Raw genomic sequence first — 18359 nt, 5'->3', positions numbered from 1 at the left:
TATCATTAACTCCTGGAATTCTTCCCAAATCGCAAAATATACGAAAAATTCATTAAAATATACGGAAAAATATACACAAAAATTGGCATTTAGGGGTGTCATTCAAAATGGAGAACAATTCTCAAAGATAGATTGAAACATTTGGTTATTCTTGCTATTGAGTGGGATCTATGTAGGAAGTAGAATTATTATGAAATATACTGTGTGACTTTGCTACACGCAGTGGGCCTCACTTTCAAAGGATCCGCACTTTCATAAGACCCGCACTAATTCAAGGTGTATACATTATTAAATTAAACCATTTTATGACTTAAAACAGATTTCCCGCGCCCTCCTGTCAATTTACCAGGAACTCCTGGAAAACTCCCGAAATTGCAAAATATACGAAGTCCTTAAAATATACGGAAATACATACAAAAAAAATGTCATTTTGGGGTGTCATTCAATATGGAAAACGTCAATCCTACGCGCTATTAATAAAAACGGCATTATGCTTTAGCCGTAATTGTGTAATCAGGTGAAAGAAGCTTCTCGCACCTCAAACTAATGAAGAATTACTTGATGTCAACAATTCTCAAAGATAAATTGAAACATTTGGTAATTCTTGCTATTGAGCGGAATCTATGTGAGAAACAGAATTATTATGATATACTGTATGACTTTTCTACACGCAAGGCTCGTAAAGTAATACTGTACGTAGTAAAGAATAAAAATGCATAGACGAATTTATTTTCTAATACAAACTCTTAAATTTGACTCATTGTCCGCTTCCCTACCCAAACTTTGCCCCGCGAAATCCGTTTCGAATAGGGCCCCACAATGCTTAGATCCGGCCCTGCTATTTAGTGTTTGTAAAATGTTTAACATGTTTCGGATGTTCCTTCAGAGTTGACGATAGTTTACTTCCTAGTCCAAACCGCCCGCATGGGATGGGAGCGGGCAGGGTTTGACAGTCCAGCGCGCAGCCATCCGTAGCGAGCTGTGAAAACGTGTTCTCCCCCCCCCCCCTCTTGTTTTTTTTTCCGTGGGGTGACTATCCGCAGAAATAAGAGAGTGATCTTCCCATTTACTTCTCGTCTGACCTGATTAGGGAAGAAGAGAATTATATATAAAGATTGTTTTAAAAAAATTCTTTAACTTGAATGTCATGTTTCTAATGTATTCAGGAACATGGAAGGAGAATGATGTTATGTCAATATCGCAATAAGCAGCTGGTTGAATAGTGGGAACAGTTTATTGTAGTTATCAACAATAATCAAACATTGGTGCTAGATAACCATAAGTTTGTAACATGAACAAAGCACAACAAGTTTACAAAATCTGGCCAAAAAATATTTGAATACACAACTTTCCTAACAAACAAACAAAACGATTCATTAACAGCAATTAATATGCTAGGAGGCGTACCGGGGGTCCCGGGTTCGAATCCTGGTGAAGACTGGGATTTTTATTTCGGGATTTTTGGGCGCCTGAGTCCACCCAGCTCTAACGGGTACCTGACATAAATTGGGGAAAAGTAAAGGCGGTTGGTCGTTAAGTTGGCCACATATCACCCTCGTAAACCGTTGGCGGTAGAAACAGATGACCTATACATCATCTGCCCTATTGACCACAAGGTCTGAAAGGGGAACTTTACTTCTTGTACTTTCAACTTTCTCTAAAATTGCCATTTATGCTGCAAAGTAAATAGAAAACAAAGTAGAATTCTATAATTGTTACAGATTGAGTAAAAGGAAATTTATATGCAAAAAGTGAATTTAAGAGAAGAAGAAAGCTATCACCTATACCAACAAATAGAGGAAATAGTGACAAATTTTTTTTTTCTGCAATGGGTAACAGTCCATTAAGAGACACTCTTTCACAATGATTTTTTTGGAGGTCTTTCAATTGTAGTAAGCGAACAACAAGAATATTTTATAACAAGCAAATAGAAAAAAAAAGAAGAATACTTTTTAAAAACAAAGCTTATCTAAGGGAAAGAACTGCGAATTATCTGAAAATTACAGGGTTAATAGCTTTCAGCTATATAAAACAAAATTAATTAATTAGTACTCAAAAATGAATTAATTTGTTAGATTTCGGATAGATTCGTGTATTGTCATTGACTATAAATAATTATGCAAAATTTCCGATTGATCCGAGAATTGGAAGTGGAAGAAAAAGCATACCAAAACATAATAAGGGGATTAAATTCACATATACATCCACATCTCTCATTAAATTCATTTTTTCTTTCTATTTCGATCTCAAACAAAAAAATCATCACCAATAACTAATTAAATAAATGTTTTTTTTTTTATTGTTTCATGTTCATTCAGATTCAATGCATAATTCATTTAAGTTTCAACTTGGTCCGAGAATGGGAAATGGGAGAAAAAAACATAAAACATGTTTGAACTTTTTACCAGACAGACGGACAGACAGTAAGCCAGACAGATAGACAGAAAGACAGAGTGAGTTGATGTTAGCTGTGCAAAATAAATGAAATCTCTAGGAAATCAAAAGATTTTACAAAAGGAACAAAATATAAATTATGCTAATGACTACAGTTAAAAGAGTCATGAGAAGAACACATTGGTTTTGTAAATGCTTCAATGCTTCGAAGGACAAGAGTGTTGGCACAAGTGAAGTCACTGTCAAGGTTGAACTTTACTTCGGCACACAGGACAGGTCGGGTTCATCTGAAATAGGAATCACTTTGTGTGAAACGAAGAAATGTCTATGGCATTAAGTCTATGAATTGTGAGATACTAAGAAAAATTGCATTTTAGATTAAACTTTTCTAAATGTTGTCTACTTTAGCTCCCCTTTAAAAATCACTAAATATTTTTGTATAAGCTCCTTGTAACAAATCGTCTTTTTTTTTTTTTTTTTAACATCTTTCGGATGTTCCTTCAGAGTTGAAGATAATTTACTTCCTAGTTTAAACGTCCTACATTACGACAGGGGATGGCAGCGGGCAAGGTATGAACCCTGGACCATCGACAAGTCCGAACGACAGCCCAGCATGACCAGGCAGCATCTGCTTCATTAGGATCTTTTAATTAAAAACTCCCACGATTATTCCATTTCCTATCTCAAATCCGCACTCATTTAGACCTACATAATAACAATTCATAAACCAGGTATCTATGTCGTAAAACAATGGTTTCAAAAAAAAAACAAAGAATTTCAAAGATAGTCTGTGCTTCATATGTGTCCCCCTCCCCCGGATTAGCTGACCAACGGTCTGTTTGGTAAGCAATGTAGACAGGTTTCAATACTTCCAGTTCTCACGTTATAAGCTATGGAGAGCTAATTATCAACAATCCACACAACCCAACTGTTTGACTAGCTGACGTATTGTAGGGTTAGTATTCACAATGATTCTATGAACTGATAGTTATGAAGAAATGGTTCAACAACAACTTGAACCTTGAATGATCATGGAATGGATGATTTACCTACGGACAAATTGGTTGGTGAATGGCAAATCATTAAAGGAATTTGGAAGGAGTACCTCCCTTTGAGAAAGTGCCTATGACGGTCCTATGTTTTGTGTATGTACGATACACTAGTAATATATCACATTATACATTGCTTATTAATTGTTTTAATGTGTAAAAGAAGATTTCTTCATTATCAATTAATTATTTTGTAAAAAAAATAAACATATTACGTTATCGGTGAGCCGTTCGTACAGTAGTTAAATACATTAAATTGTTTATAAATTTGTTTAGATATTTATTAATAAACACTATATTCATAGATCATATGTAAAGTATCCCTATACTGTGTTTATTTTAAATGTTTTTGTAAATTATAATCAACAAGTAAATAAGGTAATATTGAAGAAGATTAATTTGTCTGTCTGTCTGTGTGTCTATCTGTCTGTCAGTTAATCTGCATATCTGTCTGTCTGTCAATAAGTCTGTCAGTTAGTCTGTCTGTCAATTAGTCTGTCTGTCTGTCTGTCTACTCTTACCCCTAACCACTTGTCAGCACATTTGTCTGTCTGTGTGTCTTTCTGTCAGTCAGTCAGCCTGTCTGTCTGTCTGTCAGTCTGTCTGTCTACACTTACCCCTAACCACTTGTCAGCACATTTTAAATGAAAATTGTGAGCACAGGGCAGCACACGTTTCTGGTCCCCATCTATGAAATCCGCCAGACAAATGGAGCAACGAACATCTGAAGACGCCGCAGCCTCCGCATTGCAAGAGTTTTCTTTATGCACTGTCGTGGGGAGGTCATCTAGTTGTGACCTCGTCAGACTTGGAGGGGGCATAATATGGCTCTGAAATGATTAGATCATAATCAATATCGATAACAATATCGTTTATTTCTTGCGAATACTTGCCAATAATGATTTAGGCTGCTAATTATTGATAGATGATGTTTATACCTGAGATCTTCGGGTGTTCAGAATACGGAAGTATTAATAACATATGGATTGTTTAAATTATACATAACTATTTATCAACTTTGAACATCATGAAATTAAATTCCTAAGCTATTTTTATTGTTACACAAAGTAATTTTTCAAATATATTTAACATTATCTTTCTTAGCGTTTGTTTTTTTTTTTTTTTAGTTTTTTTTTTCAAAATCTCTCACAGTCTGCCTTTTAACAAAGCATATTTTAACTCACTCTGTGTCTGTCTCTTTGTCTGGTAAAAAGTTTGTGCACGTTATTTCTCCTACAGCCAATATCGGAAGAAGATGAAATTTCGCACAATTATTTTTTTTTTTACCTGACAACACAAGAATCGATAAAAATAATCAAGTAGTTAATTAACAATTGGTAATAAATTGTTTCGTTTGGTATTAAACGAAGGAAAGAAATTGTACTTGAGTGATTTGTGGCAGAAGTTGAATTAGTTCCCTTTATACTTTGTAGCTAGAAAGCTTTAAAGTTTTAAACTAACAATAGATTTCTTTATGAAAATATACACTGGATCGTATATAAATAACATGTAAAACTAATAAATGAGCGGATTATTGTAAACTAACATTAAAATTGAAAATATTAATTTTTCTCTGCTTCTCTTAATAAGTGTTTTTTTTAGTTGTCAGTTGACCATGGAGTACGATTAGTACCTACCATCATTCTATTTATAAAAAAGCCGAAAAAATTCATCGCAAAATCTTGACCATGTCTTCGGGTCCGTGAACTCTCTTCCCGAATGCGGGCAGCATGTTCTTCTCGCCTTCGCCTGGCTTCCTCTTCTTGACGCTGCAGTCTTCGCCTTTGGGCTTCCTCTCTGCTCGTCTCCTCCAGCTGTCGCTCAAGCCAGTCATCTGTTGAACGGCGCCCACTCAGCACGGGCGGCACCTGAAACAAAGATGAACCAGAAGCGAGTGAAGACATTATCCAACATTGCTATAAGCTTATTGCTCTTCCCAGATAAACTGTTCACAGTGCATTTACGATACAATAGACTAAGGCAGTGTTTCCCAAACACTTCGCACATTCGGAGAATTTACCGGAACGCTTTGATTATTTTATAGATTGAATAGTTACCTATTATTTGAATTTTAAAAATATTAATTTAACCATGTTCTAATTTATGCATTTTTAAAGTATAAATCTTATATATATATGTGTAGTCGTAGTAGTTTACTATTCCAGTAGTTCTTGGAACCCCTGTTCAGGTCTCGCGGTACACTATGCGCCATGGTTACTACGCCATTTATATTACTGTTTCAAAACATTAATAAGCATATCTCACAAATATTCTTTAGTTTCAAAACTATAACTAGTAATAAGCAGACAATTTAAATCCTTTCTAATCATTACAGGAAATGTTTGTCTATGGCGGGAAACTATAAATAGCTAGCTATTAGATTTATACGGTGTGTAGAAGAGAAAGAGTGTCAACAAGCTAGTTATTTTAAAAGGTAAAGGATTCGTTTTGTGCTCGCCTTAGCACTGTATTATGAAATGCCTAAATTCCTTAACCTGTAGCACTAAGCACTCTGTCAATCACTCTGTCAATGTTTACCACTTTCATTTCTCGGGTAAAGTCAAAGTTTTATGTGTTTATTCATGTTGGTAATAAAACATGCATCAATAAACAAAATGCCTAATTTGGTAATTTAAAGTGCTAAATAGTTGTTTTATTTTTTAATTTCTCTTTATTTTGCTTGTTTCTATTATTTAGCTGGCATCATTAACCTTTCGATTTGGTGTCCTTGACATTGTTTGTTTGTCGATCTGATTTCACAATCTTTCTACATCTTTTTATTTTCTGACGGTTTTCTTTTATGTTCATTTTGTGACCTTTTCGTTTCTCTACATCTCTTTTTCTATGTTGCTGTATTGCATTTGTTACAGAAAGTAAAATCTTAAAAAGTCAATTATATATTTTAAAAAGTAGATTACACCTATCAAAATGTATCGTGAATATATTCAACATAAAAAGAGAGATAATGTTATTGTTATCATATCACTTATAGCAGCGGTTCACAATCTTTTAAACTCGGCGACCCCTTTTTACAATCCACCACTCTGCCGCGACCCCCTCCCCCCCACACACACATAGCGACCCACAGGTTGAGAACCCCTGACTTATAGCCTTATTTTAAATTTATTGATTTAGGTTTTCATATGTTATTGACTTCATAAGCAAGAAAGATCTCATTTAATGATAAGAATAAGGAATAATAAAAAAAAACACAATATTTCACGACAGCAGCTAATTTTAACAACAGTCAAGGTAAATGCATGGAAGCGCGATATCTAAAGTGATATAGAGCTTGGGGTCCGGGGCTCGAATCATTGCGAAGACTTGGATTTTTTTATTTTAACACTATAGCAAAAACAATCACATCATATTTCTTTTGTATAATAAATTACACCTACGAATCTGAAAGCATCAAACAGAGAGTGAGGTGTTCTCCTCCTGGGCCTTTCCATTTCATCCTGAAGACGTATTGCCGCCTCCAAGCTCAAGAGCTCGTCCATTTCCTGCTGCTGCAGTGTCCTCAGCATGACATCATCTTCGGAAAGAGTCTCGTCACTCTCCAACCCGAAGATTTCGTGCATGGCTCGTCTCAAGTCTGCCGCATTGTCTTGATGGAAGTTCATGGACCTGGAACTATCAGGCCCGAAGAGCTCTTCTAGTTGCAGTCGGAAGACACCAACATCTTCTTCCATGCTGTGATCGAGCTTTAAAAGTGAACAAAAAAAGTCGGATAATATAAATTCAGAATTCTTATTTTCATCCATTTATTCCAGATTTTCATATGTAAAATGTTCTTTACATGAATTTCATACACAACGAGGCGAGCTGTCAGTTATTCAATGAAAAAGGTGGGGGGGGGGGGGGGTAAAAATAAAGGTATTAGAAACGAATGTTTTATTTCCTTTTCTTCTGGACTTATTGTAACTATGAAGCAAATAGTTTTGTACGAGAGCTATAAGTTGTTACTTCAAACCACGTATGTAACCTACCTTGAAGATAGAATTGTACGATATAACTGTACACACATATCAACAGGCTTTCACAAGATATGGAAATAGTTTTAAACTATATCTCTCTCAACTCATTCCAATCGACTTGATATTGTTCTGAAGTCACACGTATTACTTTCGAATCAGCCGCGCATCTCTTGTACATGCCACATATTCTTGTAGACAAAACAAATAGTAAGTCAACATACACACAAATCAACAAACTTTCCACAACACTTCTGTTGAAATGAGCGAATTAATCTTTATGGCAAAGCGAAACTAAAATTAAATTTGAGAAACTCTAATTTCCTGTAAAACATAGTTTTATTGAAAAAAAATCAACAGTTTTTTTTTCTTTGTGTTTTATTAGTAATAAACAGGTTCATGTTTTGTTAGTAATTAACAGGTTCATGTTTTATTGTAAAGTTGACTGCTTTTGGTTCCACCATTTCTTTCTTTTTTTTTTATTAACATGTTCCCTGGCACAGATTGTATTTGCAAAACCTAATACATTAGTTTTAAGACATTTTGTATTGTCGCTAAATAACATCGACAGTAACATACTTAAATAGGTTAGTAATGCCCAAAGAAGACCAGCGAGTTACATTCCACCCGTGACGATATACCATCCACCCCATCAGGCCCAGTTTCATTCATGATGTTCCCTGTGTCTTGTATGTAGGGAGGGTATTGGATCCCCCAAGCTCAAAGATGATAGAAACAATAAGATTCGACCAAACCCATACCTCCACTCACCTCCGAATGAACACACACTCTACTGCATACAATCACGACATTTATTTGACCCAGATCAAGTAGTATTTTTTTAAAGAAAAAGATGTTTGTAAAATGTTTGAATAATAAAGATACATATTTTTGTTCTTAAATATTTTTTGTTACGATTGCATGGCGATTGTAAGCTAAAGGAAAATGACTGATAATCAGTTCTAAAAAAAAATAATACAATTGTTATGTTACATAGTTGGAACGCAGGGAGGAATAGAAAATGCTTTTTTAAATTAATTCAATGATTAAATATTGGTGTAATGCACAAATTGTAAGACAACTTTCGTAATGGATAATAACTATTATTATTATTATTATTTTATTATTATTATTATTATTATAACTATTAAACTTTTAGTCATACAGTTGGAGTTTGTACGCGAAATTTTGGTTCGATACAATAATAAAACATCAAAATAAATAATCGTACAGTTGTACTAGGACGAAAATTTAACGTTACAATATGAAAAAGAAAAATGCAAAGTCCAGTATTTTTAGCTGATATAATTAAAACCACAAATTTAAGCTTTGTCACCCTTATCCACAACATAGTAGAAGAGAATACTTTACAAACATTAGTAGTTATATAGTTATAAAATAGAGGCTAAGGACAAAAAAATACTCAAATTGTAGGCTACCTTTCCAAAACTCTGAGCCTCGTTTCTAATTTTCTTCAAAAAAATGTCATAACACTAATGATGTTCGATTATGTTTTATTTCTAAGAAAAATGAAATGGGGAATTCCCTTTCAGAGCCAAACATAGCCTACTTATGTGATACATGAATTGACATCTGAGTTTTGTTTATTTAGAAGGTCATAGAGCTTAAAGTGACAATGTCATCTTTTTATATATTCAGATTTTGGCTTACAGGGGCTGTAGTGCAAATATATTCTCCTATACACGTATCAACAAATGAGAATTGATTGCACCAGCGTTACGGAACACTGTAGAAAATATGGAGTCGTCGGATGGGGGGGGGGGGGAGAGGAGATATTTTATTCATGGTAAATAAAACTCTGTTGTTTGCATGGCAGTAATAAACACTTAAATTTTGTTATCTTCATCAATTAAGCCAAAAAGAAAACCGACCTAATTATATGTTTCAAACTTTAAAAAAAAATTTTAAGTGAAGTCGTTTTATCTTGTATGTAAGCTGCCACGTTTACTGTAAGAAGTAAACAAGACGCTCAGCTAAAAACATATGTCTACGCCAAAGCAATTCTACCCGTCTTTCTCACGTTGAAAGTGTGACATTTCTCTGGAATGTCGTACCATTTACTATGACAGAAACTAGACGATTTGCTTCACACGAAAAAGATCTTATGACGATCCCGCCACGTACATTCCCTTTATTTACCTCAAATGTACATTGTACTTCAGTATCGTTCACTACCACCACCTCCATATTTGTTGTACTAAGATGTACAGTGCTTTGTACATGGTCTACCCAGCACTTCACCAAGGGACCTTGTAGCGCTCTTCCATACCACCTCATTGGAACGAACAATTTGGAGTGGAGGCAAACGTAAATTATTTCCTCTTGAGGAAGGAGGATTTTTTTATGCGCTCTAGACCTAGGCCAACATTTCCATGGCACACATAAGGTGTTCAATAACTCATTTTAAAAAACGTTTAGCTTGATTGAGATTTCAGCCTAAGACTGTTTTCGAGATCACTAAGATCCCACAGCCCCCAGGGTATTTACCCAGCATGCTGTTCACGCACACATTTTCAAAGCGTTGACCGCAGTCCGCTAATTAGAGATTTTCATACATGCAGGCGAATCGAAAGATAGGAAACTTTCGGGTTTATCCGGTCGGGAAGTTTTGATATGTAATTTGTTTTAAGGCATATAAAATGTGTGTCTATTTTTAGAACTGCGAAATTTCTAAGCTGTTCCATTTGTCAAACAAAATAGCTTCAATATGGAGGAAGTATAAGACTTTACATCTATTTCTTCTTCTTCTTCTTCTTCGTTCTCATTTTTGATGTCTGGTGGGTTCAAATCACTAATCCTATATATGAGATAAACTGCGCAGTGGTTTCCAGACCAAGCAGATCTCCGCATGATGTTTTTATCTACGACATTAATTTTTTTTTCAAAACAAAAGAGCAACTATTAAGCAGTAATCAAGGGAGATTTTATACAAAACATTAACAGTCACTCATTGTAAAGTGTTAAAGTTAAAGCTCGATTCTTTTTTAATTGGCAACAGTCGAGTGCAAATTTGCGACCTTGACATTGTTTAGTTTATCGCGAAAATCTCCAAAATTACAATAACACCTCATGTCAAATTCACTGTACATAAGTTTAGGCCTCTATGTATCAGAATATCACACTTGGCAAAGACAAGTCAATCATTATCATCATCATTCCTTTGCGTTCCTCATGAAACATAGGGCCTTGACGAAAACACGCCACTCCCCACGGTCTCTTGCTAGTTTCTTTTATGGCTACCCAGCCCTTTCCGGTCCTCTCGGCTTCCTGTAGTATACTGAGTCGCCATGTTCTTTTTGGTCTTCCTCTACGTCTTGTTCCCTAGGGGTTCCACTTTAAGGCCTGTCTAGCTCTGTTGCTGTTATCTTTTCTAAGGATAAGACCAATCCATCTCCACTTCCTCTCTAAGATCTGCACTTCTATATTTTTCTGCCAACTCATCTCCCACAGTTTGGTGTTTTCTATTTTGTCATACCAATGTATTTTAAAGATATTTCTCAGACATCTGTTGATGAAGGTCTGTAATTTATTTGTTGTTACTTCAGTTGTTCTCCATGTTTCAGAACCATACAGTAGGACCGCCTTGACATTAGAGTTAAAGATTCTTAGATTAGTCTTGTTTGAGATGTGAGGAGATTTCCAGGTTAGTTTTAGCTGTGTAAATGTCTGACGTGCTAGATTTATACGACGTTTAATAAACGCCAAAGACATGTCAATACTGCACATATAAAGGGTCTCAAATATCCGTGTGCCTTATCAAGTCTAGATCTGGTTCTGATAAGAAACGACTTAGACCTGAAAGGTAACAGTATTGGAAACAGGAGAAGGGGAAGCTAAAGACAATAAAGCGACGGCATGAAGGGAAAAAAATTGGACGTTATTCACTTCGCTTGCCATGAGTAGAAGAGAGGGTCGTAGAAGTGGAGAGAAGTGCTCCTTGATGCTTGCTGAGCGACATGTGTCTGCAGAAACCAGTTGATGTTTATTATGTACAGCGTTAGGTTCAGCAAGATTGTTGCCGAAAGTGGAAGGGATTCCAGGAACCTACTGGATGCCTTGAGCTGAGACCAACCATAATACAAGTCCTGAACACTTCCTGCCACGTCAAAGATGTGTACGAGGTAGTGGCTCTACTGCCCACAGGTTGCGACGTCGCAGGTCAGTATTGAGGCCTACTATAACGATTGGTCTAGAGGCGAGGTGGCTGAGCGGTAAAGCGCTTGGCTTCTGAACCGGGGTTCCAGGGTTCGAATCCTGATGAAGACTGGGATTTTTATTTCGGGATCCTTGGGCGCCTCTGAGTCCACCAAGCTCTAATGGGTACCTGACATTAGTTGGGGAAAAGTAAAGGCGGTTGGTCTTTGTGCTGGCCACATGACACCCTCGTTAACCGTAGGCCACAGAATCAGATGAACTTTACATCATTTGCCCTATAGACCACTAGGTCTGAAAGGGGAACTAAAAAAAAATAACGATTGGTCTAGGTTTAAGCTGGGCAGCTTCCAGTCACTAAGGTGTTTTCCCTTCATGTCTTCTTCGGTGGGTTTAAGTGGATAAAACAAAGTCCGTAAAGTAGGCCCAAAACGAATGTATCAGTACAGTTATGGAAAAACAACAACAAAGGCAACATCCAACAAGCAATAGATAAAAAAGAATACTTTAAAAACATATCATATTTAAGGGAAATAAGCACTAATTACTGCCATTGATTTAAAATTATAGGGCTTAGCTCCCTTTCTGATAGATAAAACCGAATTAATTAATTAGGAGTAAATGATAAACTAATTGGTTGATTTTTGTATTGATTCGTGTGCTCTCAACGACTATGAATAATTATGTATACTTAAAAATTAATATGAGAATTGGATGTGGGAGAAAAAACGTGTATAAAAGTAATACTGGGATTAAATCCATATATACATCCATATTTCTCATAGTATCCTTTTTCCCTTTATTTCAACAAAGAACAAAATAATTAATCACGAACAATTAATTAATTAATTGGCTAATTTTTTTTTTTGTTGATTCAAGACTTTTCAGGTTAAATGAATAATTGTACAAAGTTTTTTTTTTTTATAGGATACCTCAGAATTTGCGCTATTCAATTTTAGCTATATCGTCATAGGAATCCTTGGGCCTTAGGCCTCTTTTCTTTGCCTCTTTTTTAACTTTATTAGAGTATATAGGTATGGAGGAATCAAACATGCTTTAGCTTCTTTCTTTACTAGACAGACAGAATGAGGATATAAAAGCTTTGAAAAAAATGAATAAAACAAAATGCTGTCCCTATAATAAATAATTGAACTATCGTTTTAACCTACCTAAACATGTTACGTTTGTGGTGAGGATCTTTATGGAAGTGATGTTAAATACGTTGATGTAAACATAGACCATAAGCTATAAATATCATCAGCAAAAACAAAAACAATCTAGATCTATATCTGTATGCCTTCTTGTTCCAGAGTCTAGATCTAGAGTCTTAGACTTTAAACAAAGAAATAAAACTTCTAAACCAACAAATAAACCTTACTATTTACATGTTGAAAACAGAAAGGATTTCCTATCAAGACAGCAAGCCTACCTTTTCTAATGCGACTGTTGTATAGTTCCCTTAACCTACTGATTCTCATGGGACACGTAGTGACACTGGGCCAACACGGTGTGTTGTATTTTCCCGGGGAAATTACCTTGGGAGATAAGAGCTGTTATTTACGTATCTCTGTATCTAGCCACCATTTTTTACTTTCTTTTTTAAATATTACCACGTGTCTCAATGAATGTGTGTTGTTATCATACAAACTAACTATTAGATGCATGAATTAAAAAAAACTACTGATTTCACTTTAAATGAATGACAAACAAGAACAAAGTAATTCTGGGAATCTCCGTAGTGTTTCTTTTCTCTATTAACTTTAGTGGAGAAAATAAAATAAAATAGCTCTGTTTTCTTGGTACAGATTAATAGGGATTTACATACATGGCGGAATACCTATAAATAGCATGTCACTTATATATATATTTAAGGAAGCATCTTTAGCATTTGTTTGTAAAAGCAGTATCTACACACCTAACGACCTTCAACATTTGCTTTCGATAATAGATAACTTAAGTGGAATAAAAGTTACTAATAAGTCATTAGTTTAAAGCAAAGTATTAGTCGCTGTTCTACTACTGTTAATGTCAGAAGAAAAATTAACTCATTTTGAAATTGTGGTGATAGGTGTGACTAGTTCTTGACCATACAAAATGAATTGGACAGCAGTGGATCGAATGTAAACTACAATTTTTAAAATAGTAATAACTATCTTACAACATTTGTAGACATACCATCTTAAGGTTATACATATTTCATATCCATATAGCTATATATGTAGGTTAGTGTTAGTAGCAAGAAATAGTTATTTATTAATGATTCTTGTAGATATATTTTCAGGTAACACATTCCAATGTTATTTGCATTGTATTCGTAATATTAAATACATTCTATATAGAAGCCTCTATTACAGTATGATGCTTATGGAAATTGGGGGGAGGAGCGACAATAAAGTACAGTGCCCCTGTTGTGTATTTTTGTTTTAGATAACTTCAATAGTCCATTGATATCTAATCTTTAATTTTTTTTTTTATTTAATTTTTTTTTATTGTGGGATAGGCAATGTTAATGAAGGTTGTGGAATAATTGTGATTTGTTGATTAAACAGCAGATCTGGGCGATTAAAATTCACCTTTTTGTCAGTCTATCCCTGTTTGAGGGGAGATAAGACATGATAGGTAGTTGGTAGACATGACAACCAGGCCAGGACATGGGGCTCTAGACCTCTGTCCTGTCTGAGGACTCCCAGCGGTAGACGGATCGTACCGCGTACACTGCGCACAGTCCCCGTTCCTGGACCCCACTCGCTACAAGTGGCCGAGAACAGTGCTGACTGCGGGAGATTATCTCATATTCCTATACTGTTACCGCCACTGTTCCGTGTAAGGACCACCCCTCCAGCTTAACGGCTAACTGATGTCGGCCCCCTGTGTGGCGGACTTTTTGGACTGTGCCCCAGGAGTTTTTTCCATCCCAACTCCGAGTGAGAGAAAAAAAAAAGCTCACCCAGAGAAGTCCGGCCGGGCCTGGTTCGCTAGTATTCGCTACTCCTACTTAGCCTATCTAGTTCCACTACTAGACGTTTCCACGGAGGCGCCACGTTGAGGAGACGGGTAGCTGGAATCCTCCTCCTTTCGTAATCAGATATAGTTATTATTATTATTATTTTTATTATTATTATTATTCTAAGTTTAATGTTTCGACTGAGTCTTGTTTCGAAAGATCGTTTTTATCAAGTTAAAAACGGTAAACGAAGGGAGATAACGGAATTTGTACTCAATGTAATTTCAAAGTTGTCTTTCTTTGAGTTATATTCTATTTCATTGTAGGGTTAAATGAGATCTCAATAGATGAGAAAAACTGGGTTATGTCCTTTTAACCTTAAACAAGAGGCAAGTCGCGTCCATAACCATTCTAGGCAGTTTAACTAACAGGGTCGTGAGTTGGGAGGACTACAGGGGACCAGCGTTCAACTGAACTTAGATTTTAAGGTATATTTAGATTTTGACCTATGAATTCCCGAGTCCGGGCATGAGTGAATAAAGGGAAGCGGAGAGCGAGTTGACTTTGGCGCCATTGGTGCCATGAAGTGAATAGACACTAGCACTACGTATGCCATATGGGATTAGTTACAGGAAACGGGTGCAGAACTTTGAGAGAGCCAGTGTATGTGTGTGGGTATCTATTACTTTAAATTAGTTAGAGGCTCATATTGTGTAACCTAATGACCTAATATAAGCGAGTGAGGACTTAAAAGTAAAAGAAAAGTTATGTGTAATGCTACTTGATGATCATGGGATGGTTTTGTTGTTTCCATAGTGCCAGTTACGTAGGTTGAGAACTACTAACGTATGTTGAGTCGATGTAATTCGACAGACTCCAAGCTATTTCGTAAATTAAAAAAAAACAAGGTTACAAAGACGATTTGTGTGGACACACAAACTCATATCGGCCCCCAAAGTGGTCCACCTACAGACAGATGGACAGATCGAGACATTGGTAGAGAATAGAACATATTAGGCTGTAAAAAAAAGTATATACTTAAAAAAAATCATTAAAAAATGCATATTGTAATAACTGAAGGGAGGCAACTTAACGAGACATATGTATTTATTTACAAGAGGACATGACACATAGGACATCTGCCTTGAGCACAGCATCTTCATCTCGGCTCTAGACTTGGTCAAAAATTGTTCTCTTCTCTTGTCAACATCCAACTCAGTCTTGTCACTCATTCTGCACTATCTTGGATGGTGGTGTGCTTGGCAAGGTTATAACACTATCTATTTTACAGGATGTGACTCACACAAAAATATAGAAATATTTATTAACTAAAAAAATGTATTAATGTTTCAGCTTGGTTTCGAACACGGGACCTTGTGCAGATGTGATAACCACTACACTACGGAAACAAATATCGAAATTAACAATATATTTGAAATCTTTTCTTTATACTTTCAGTTATTCGAAGTCTATATATACTAAGTCTAGAAGTAGAGTTATATCTAAGTCTAGATCTAGATATAGAATCTTGATATTGATCTAAAATATTATGATGTCCGATTTTTTTTTTCTCTTCTAGTTTCTTAGATCTAAACTGGACAGACGGACAGATGGACAGACGGACAGACGGACAGTCAGGCCACACAAAACTAATAGCGTCTTTTCCCCTTTCGGGGACCGCTAAAAAACACTTTAAAAAGTGTATCCAAGGGGAAAAACTCTCACAGCAATATCTCTATGTTGTAAGATTTTTTTCCCTTTTAGATTTTAAGCAAAATTAATTAATTACCACTATTTTATTAATAAATGGAATTTATTTTTATTTTGTTTTGTTTTGTTTGGGAAAAGGAAGAATTGTACAAACTTTCATTTTGATCCGTGACCGGGAAGTGGGAGAAATAAAGTGTTTGAAATTTGTACTAGACAGAATGAGTAGATATAAGCTTTGTAAATAAAGAAACGCTTTCCGTGCAATTCTTCGCATTGAAACCCGAAACTTTATCACATTAATGTGAAATGTTTGGGCGAAAACTGCTTGGCTGTGGTTTTGGCTACCTCACCAGAAGGTTAGAGATTGAATCCCCACACTGTAGTGTTTGTTGAGCGCCTAAAGGCTGAACGAAAATATTCTTCCCCCCCCCCCCCCCCCAAACCCAACTGGTTTACAAAAGAGATTAGACCATATTGCGCAAAGCTTGTTTTAAGCAGGAAATATTCACTATATAATAAGGCCTGTCTTCGAGTCCGAAAATTATTGAGGATCGCAGTATTTTCCGTGGATGCGCAGCCCCAGCTGTGACCTACATATCCAGGGCATGCATAACCATTGTCCGCAGGTGGTCGATTTAGATGTTCTTTTCGCCGTCCTCTTTGTCCTCAGCATCAGATTTTCTTTGGGTTTCAAATGTGTATCCCGCGGCCTACATGAGTGACCTCCAGTTGACTCGTTCTGAGGCCACATGCAACCAGGTGCTCTCTTCTATGTCAGCCAAGGAAAGTTGACGCCTAAGCTGGTCTTTAAAGCGTTTCCGTGGGGCACCTCTGTTACGTTGACCACCTTTTCACTATATAAAAGCATTAAAAATATATGAAAAAAATATAATAGATATGATTAGTCCATTGGCTTATACTACTTATAGAGACAACAAGTGATATACTACAAGGAGAAAATAAATGAAGACTTCATCTCAATATGTTAATTAATACACGCTACGTTTTTTTTTAGTAAACAAAAATTAAAAAATAGATTATACATAACTAATAATAAGTAAGGAAGACCAGATTTATAACGGGTATCTAATTATATAAGTAAGGATTTCTTTCACTTTTTCTGATTTCAAGGGAAAGACTTGAAGTGTTCAGATTAGTAATCCTATATCTGAAATGAACCGCGCAGTGGTTTTCAAATCAGGCAGTTTTTGTTCAATAGGAAGGCTTTAGGGCCAGAGTTCTGTTCGGGCCTCTTGATATATTATGCAAATTTGAAGGACATGGTCAGCATTCTCTGGTGATGCTCCAAAAGGGCAGGTTTCGCTAGTTCCGACTTTAAGCTTCCGCAACATATGTTGTTCATTTTGTTGTGTCCAGTTCTGAGTCGCAAAATTATGCGTTGGTCATGTCGAGATAGCTTGTAATAGGCGTCCTTTTTCTTGTGATTGGGATGTGAGCTGGTCCAACTCTCATTTATTCTACACTCTATTATTTTCATCATTTCTCCAGGGTAGAGAGGGATTTTTAATTGTTTGTTCATTCTTCCATCTTTGGCCAGTAAGTCTGCTCTTTCATTGCCTACTTACTCAGTGTGTGCTGGAATCCATTAAAAAACAGTTTCCTTGCTGTCAATGCTAAGGTTTACAAGTTCTGTTCTGAGTTGCTTTGTACAAGAAGTATCTGAGTTGTTCAGGCTTTAAAGGACTGTATTGGTATCGGTCAGTTGGACAATTTGTCTGTTTGGTGTACATGGGGAAGTAAGGCCGATAAACACTACATTTCCTATTCAAACGGAAAGACATTAAAAGCTATATTTCACTTATTAAAATATAAACTCTTTATGCAACAATCCCTCTACTAACTAGATGTGTCAAGGGCATTATTCCCCTTTCTAACTAGAAGTGTTAAAGATAATAATTCCTCTTCCAACTAGCTGTGCTTTATGACAACAGTCCGTCTTCCAACTAGATTTGCCAAGGGCAACAATTCCTCTTTAAACTAGATGGGCTAAAGGCAAGTAGCCATAAAATTATCGATTATCGCCAACTAGCTTGATTCATCAACCTTCATCGCCAAAAAGCGAAATGTATTTCACATCTGAAGATGTGATGCCAG

General features: G+C 36.0%; 1 protein-coding gene across 5 annotated transcripts; it reads right to left on the bottom strand.

The window, feature by feature from the left end:
- Window positions 1-2269: 2269 nt before the first annotated feature.
- LOC106070572 (E3 ubiquitin-protein ligase RNF6-like) lies at window positions 2270-13185 on the bottom strand. Of its 5 annotated transcripts, none has more exons than XM_056043707.1 (5): window positions 13020-13185; window positions 6842-7147; window positions 5081-5311; window positions 4061-4273; window positions 2270-2681 (listed from the first exon to the last, which is right to left on the bottom strand). In XM_056043707.1, the coding sequence occupies exons 2-5, from the start codon at window positions 7133-7135 to the stop codon at window positions 2637-2639; spliced, it is 783 nt and encodes a 260-aa protein (XP_055899682.1). In that variant the 5' UTR covers window positions 7136-7147; window positions 13020-13185; the 3' UTR covers window positions 2270-2636. The 5 variants fall into 5 exon arrangements, with proteins under 5 accessions (XP_055899682.1, XP_055899685.1, XP_055899683.1 ...); XM_056043710.1 differs by lacking the exon at window positions 13020-13185 and adding an exon at window positions 12760-12783; XM_056043708.1 differs by lacking the exon at window positions 13020-13185 and adding an exon at window positions 8857-8940.
- Between the last annotated feature and the right edge of the window lie 5174 nt (window positions 13186-18359).

This window comes from Biomphalaria glabrata, chromosome 10 (genome assembly GCF_947242115.1).
Source record: "Biomphalaria glabrata chromosome 10, xgBioGlab47.1, whole genome shotgun sequence".
In the NCBI taxonomy this organism is placed as follows: domain Eukaryota; kingdom Metazoa; phylum Mollusca; class Gastropoda; family Planorbidae; genus Biomphalaria; species Biomphalaria glabrata.
This window is presented reverse-complemented; position numbering and strand designations above follow the sequence as displayed.

Excerpts from the sequence above, each read along its gene's own strand:
- LOC106070572 (XM_056043706.1), bottom strand. Across the intron at positions 4,274-5,080 it reads TTTTTATAAATAGAATGATG|AGCCATATTATGCCCCCTCC; the intron begins GTAGGTACTAAT and ends TAATCATTTCAG. Across the intron at positions 2,682-4,060 it reads GTGCTGACAAGTGGTTAGGG|ATGAACCCGACCTGTCCTGT; the intron begins GTAAGTGTAGAC and ends TTCCTATTTCAG.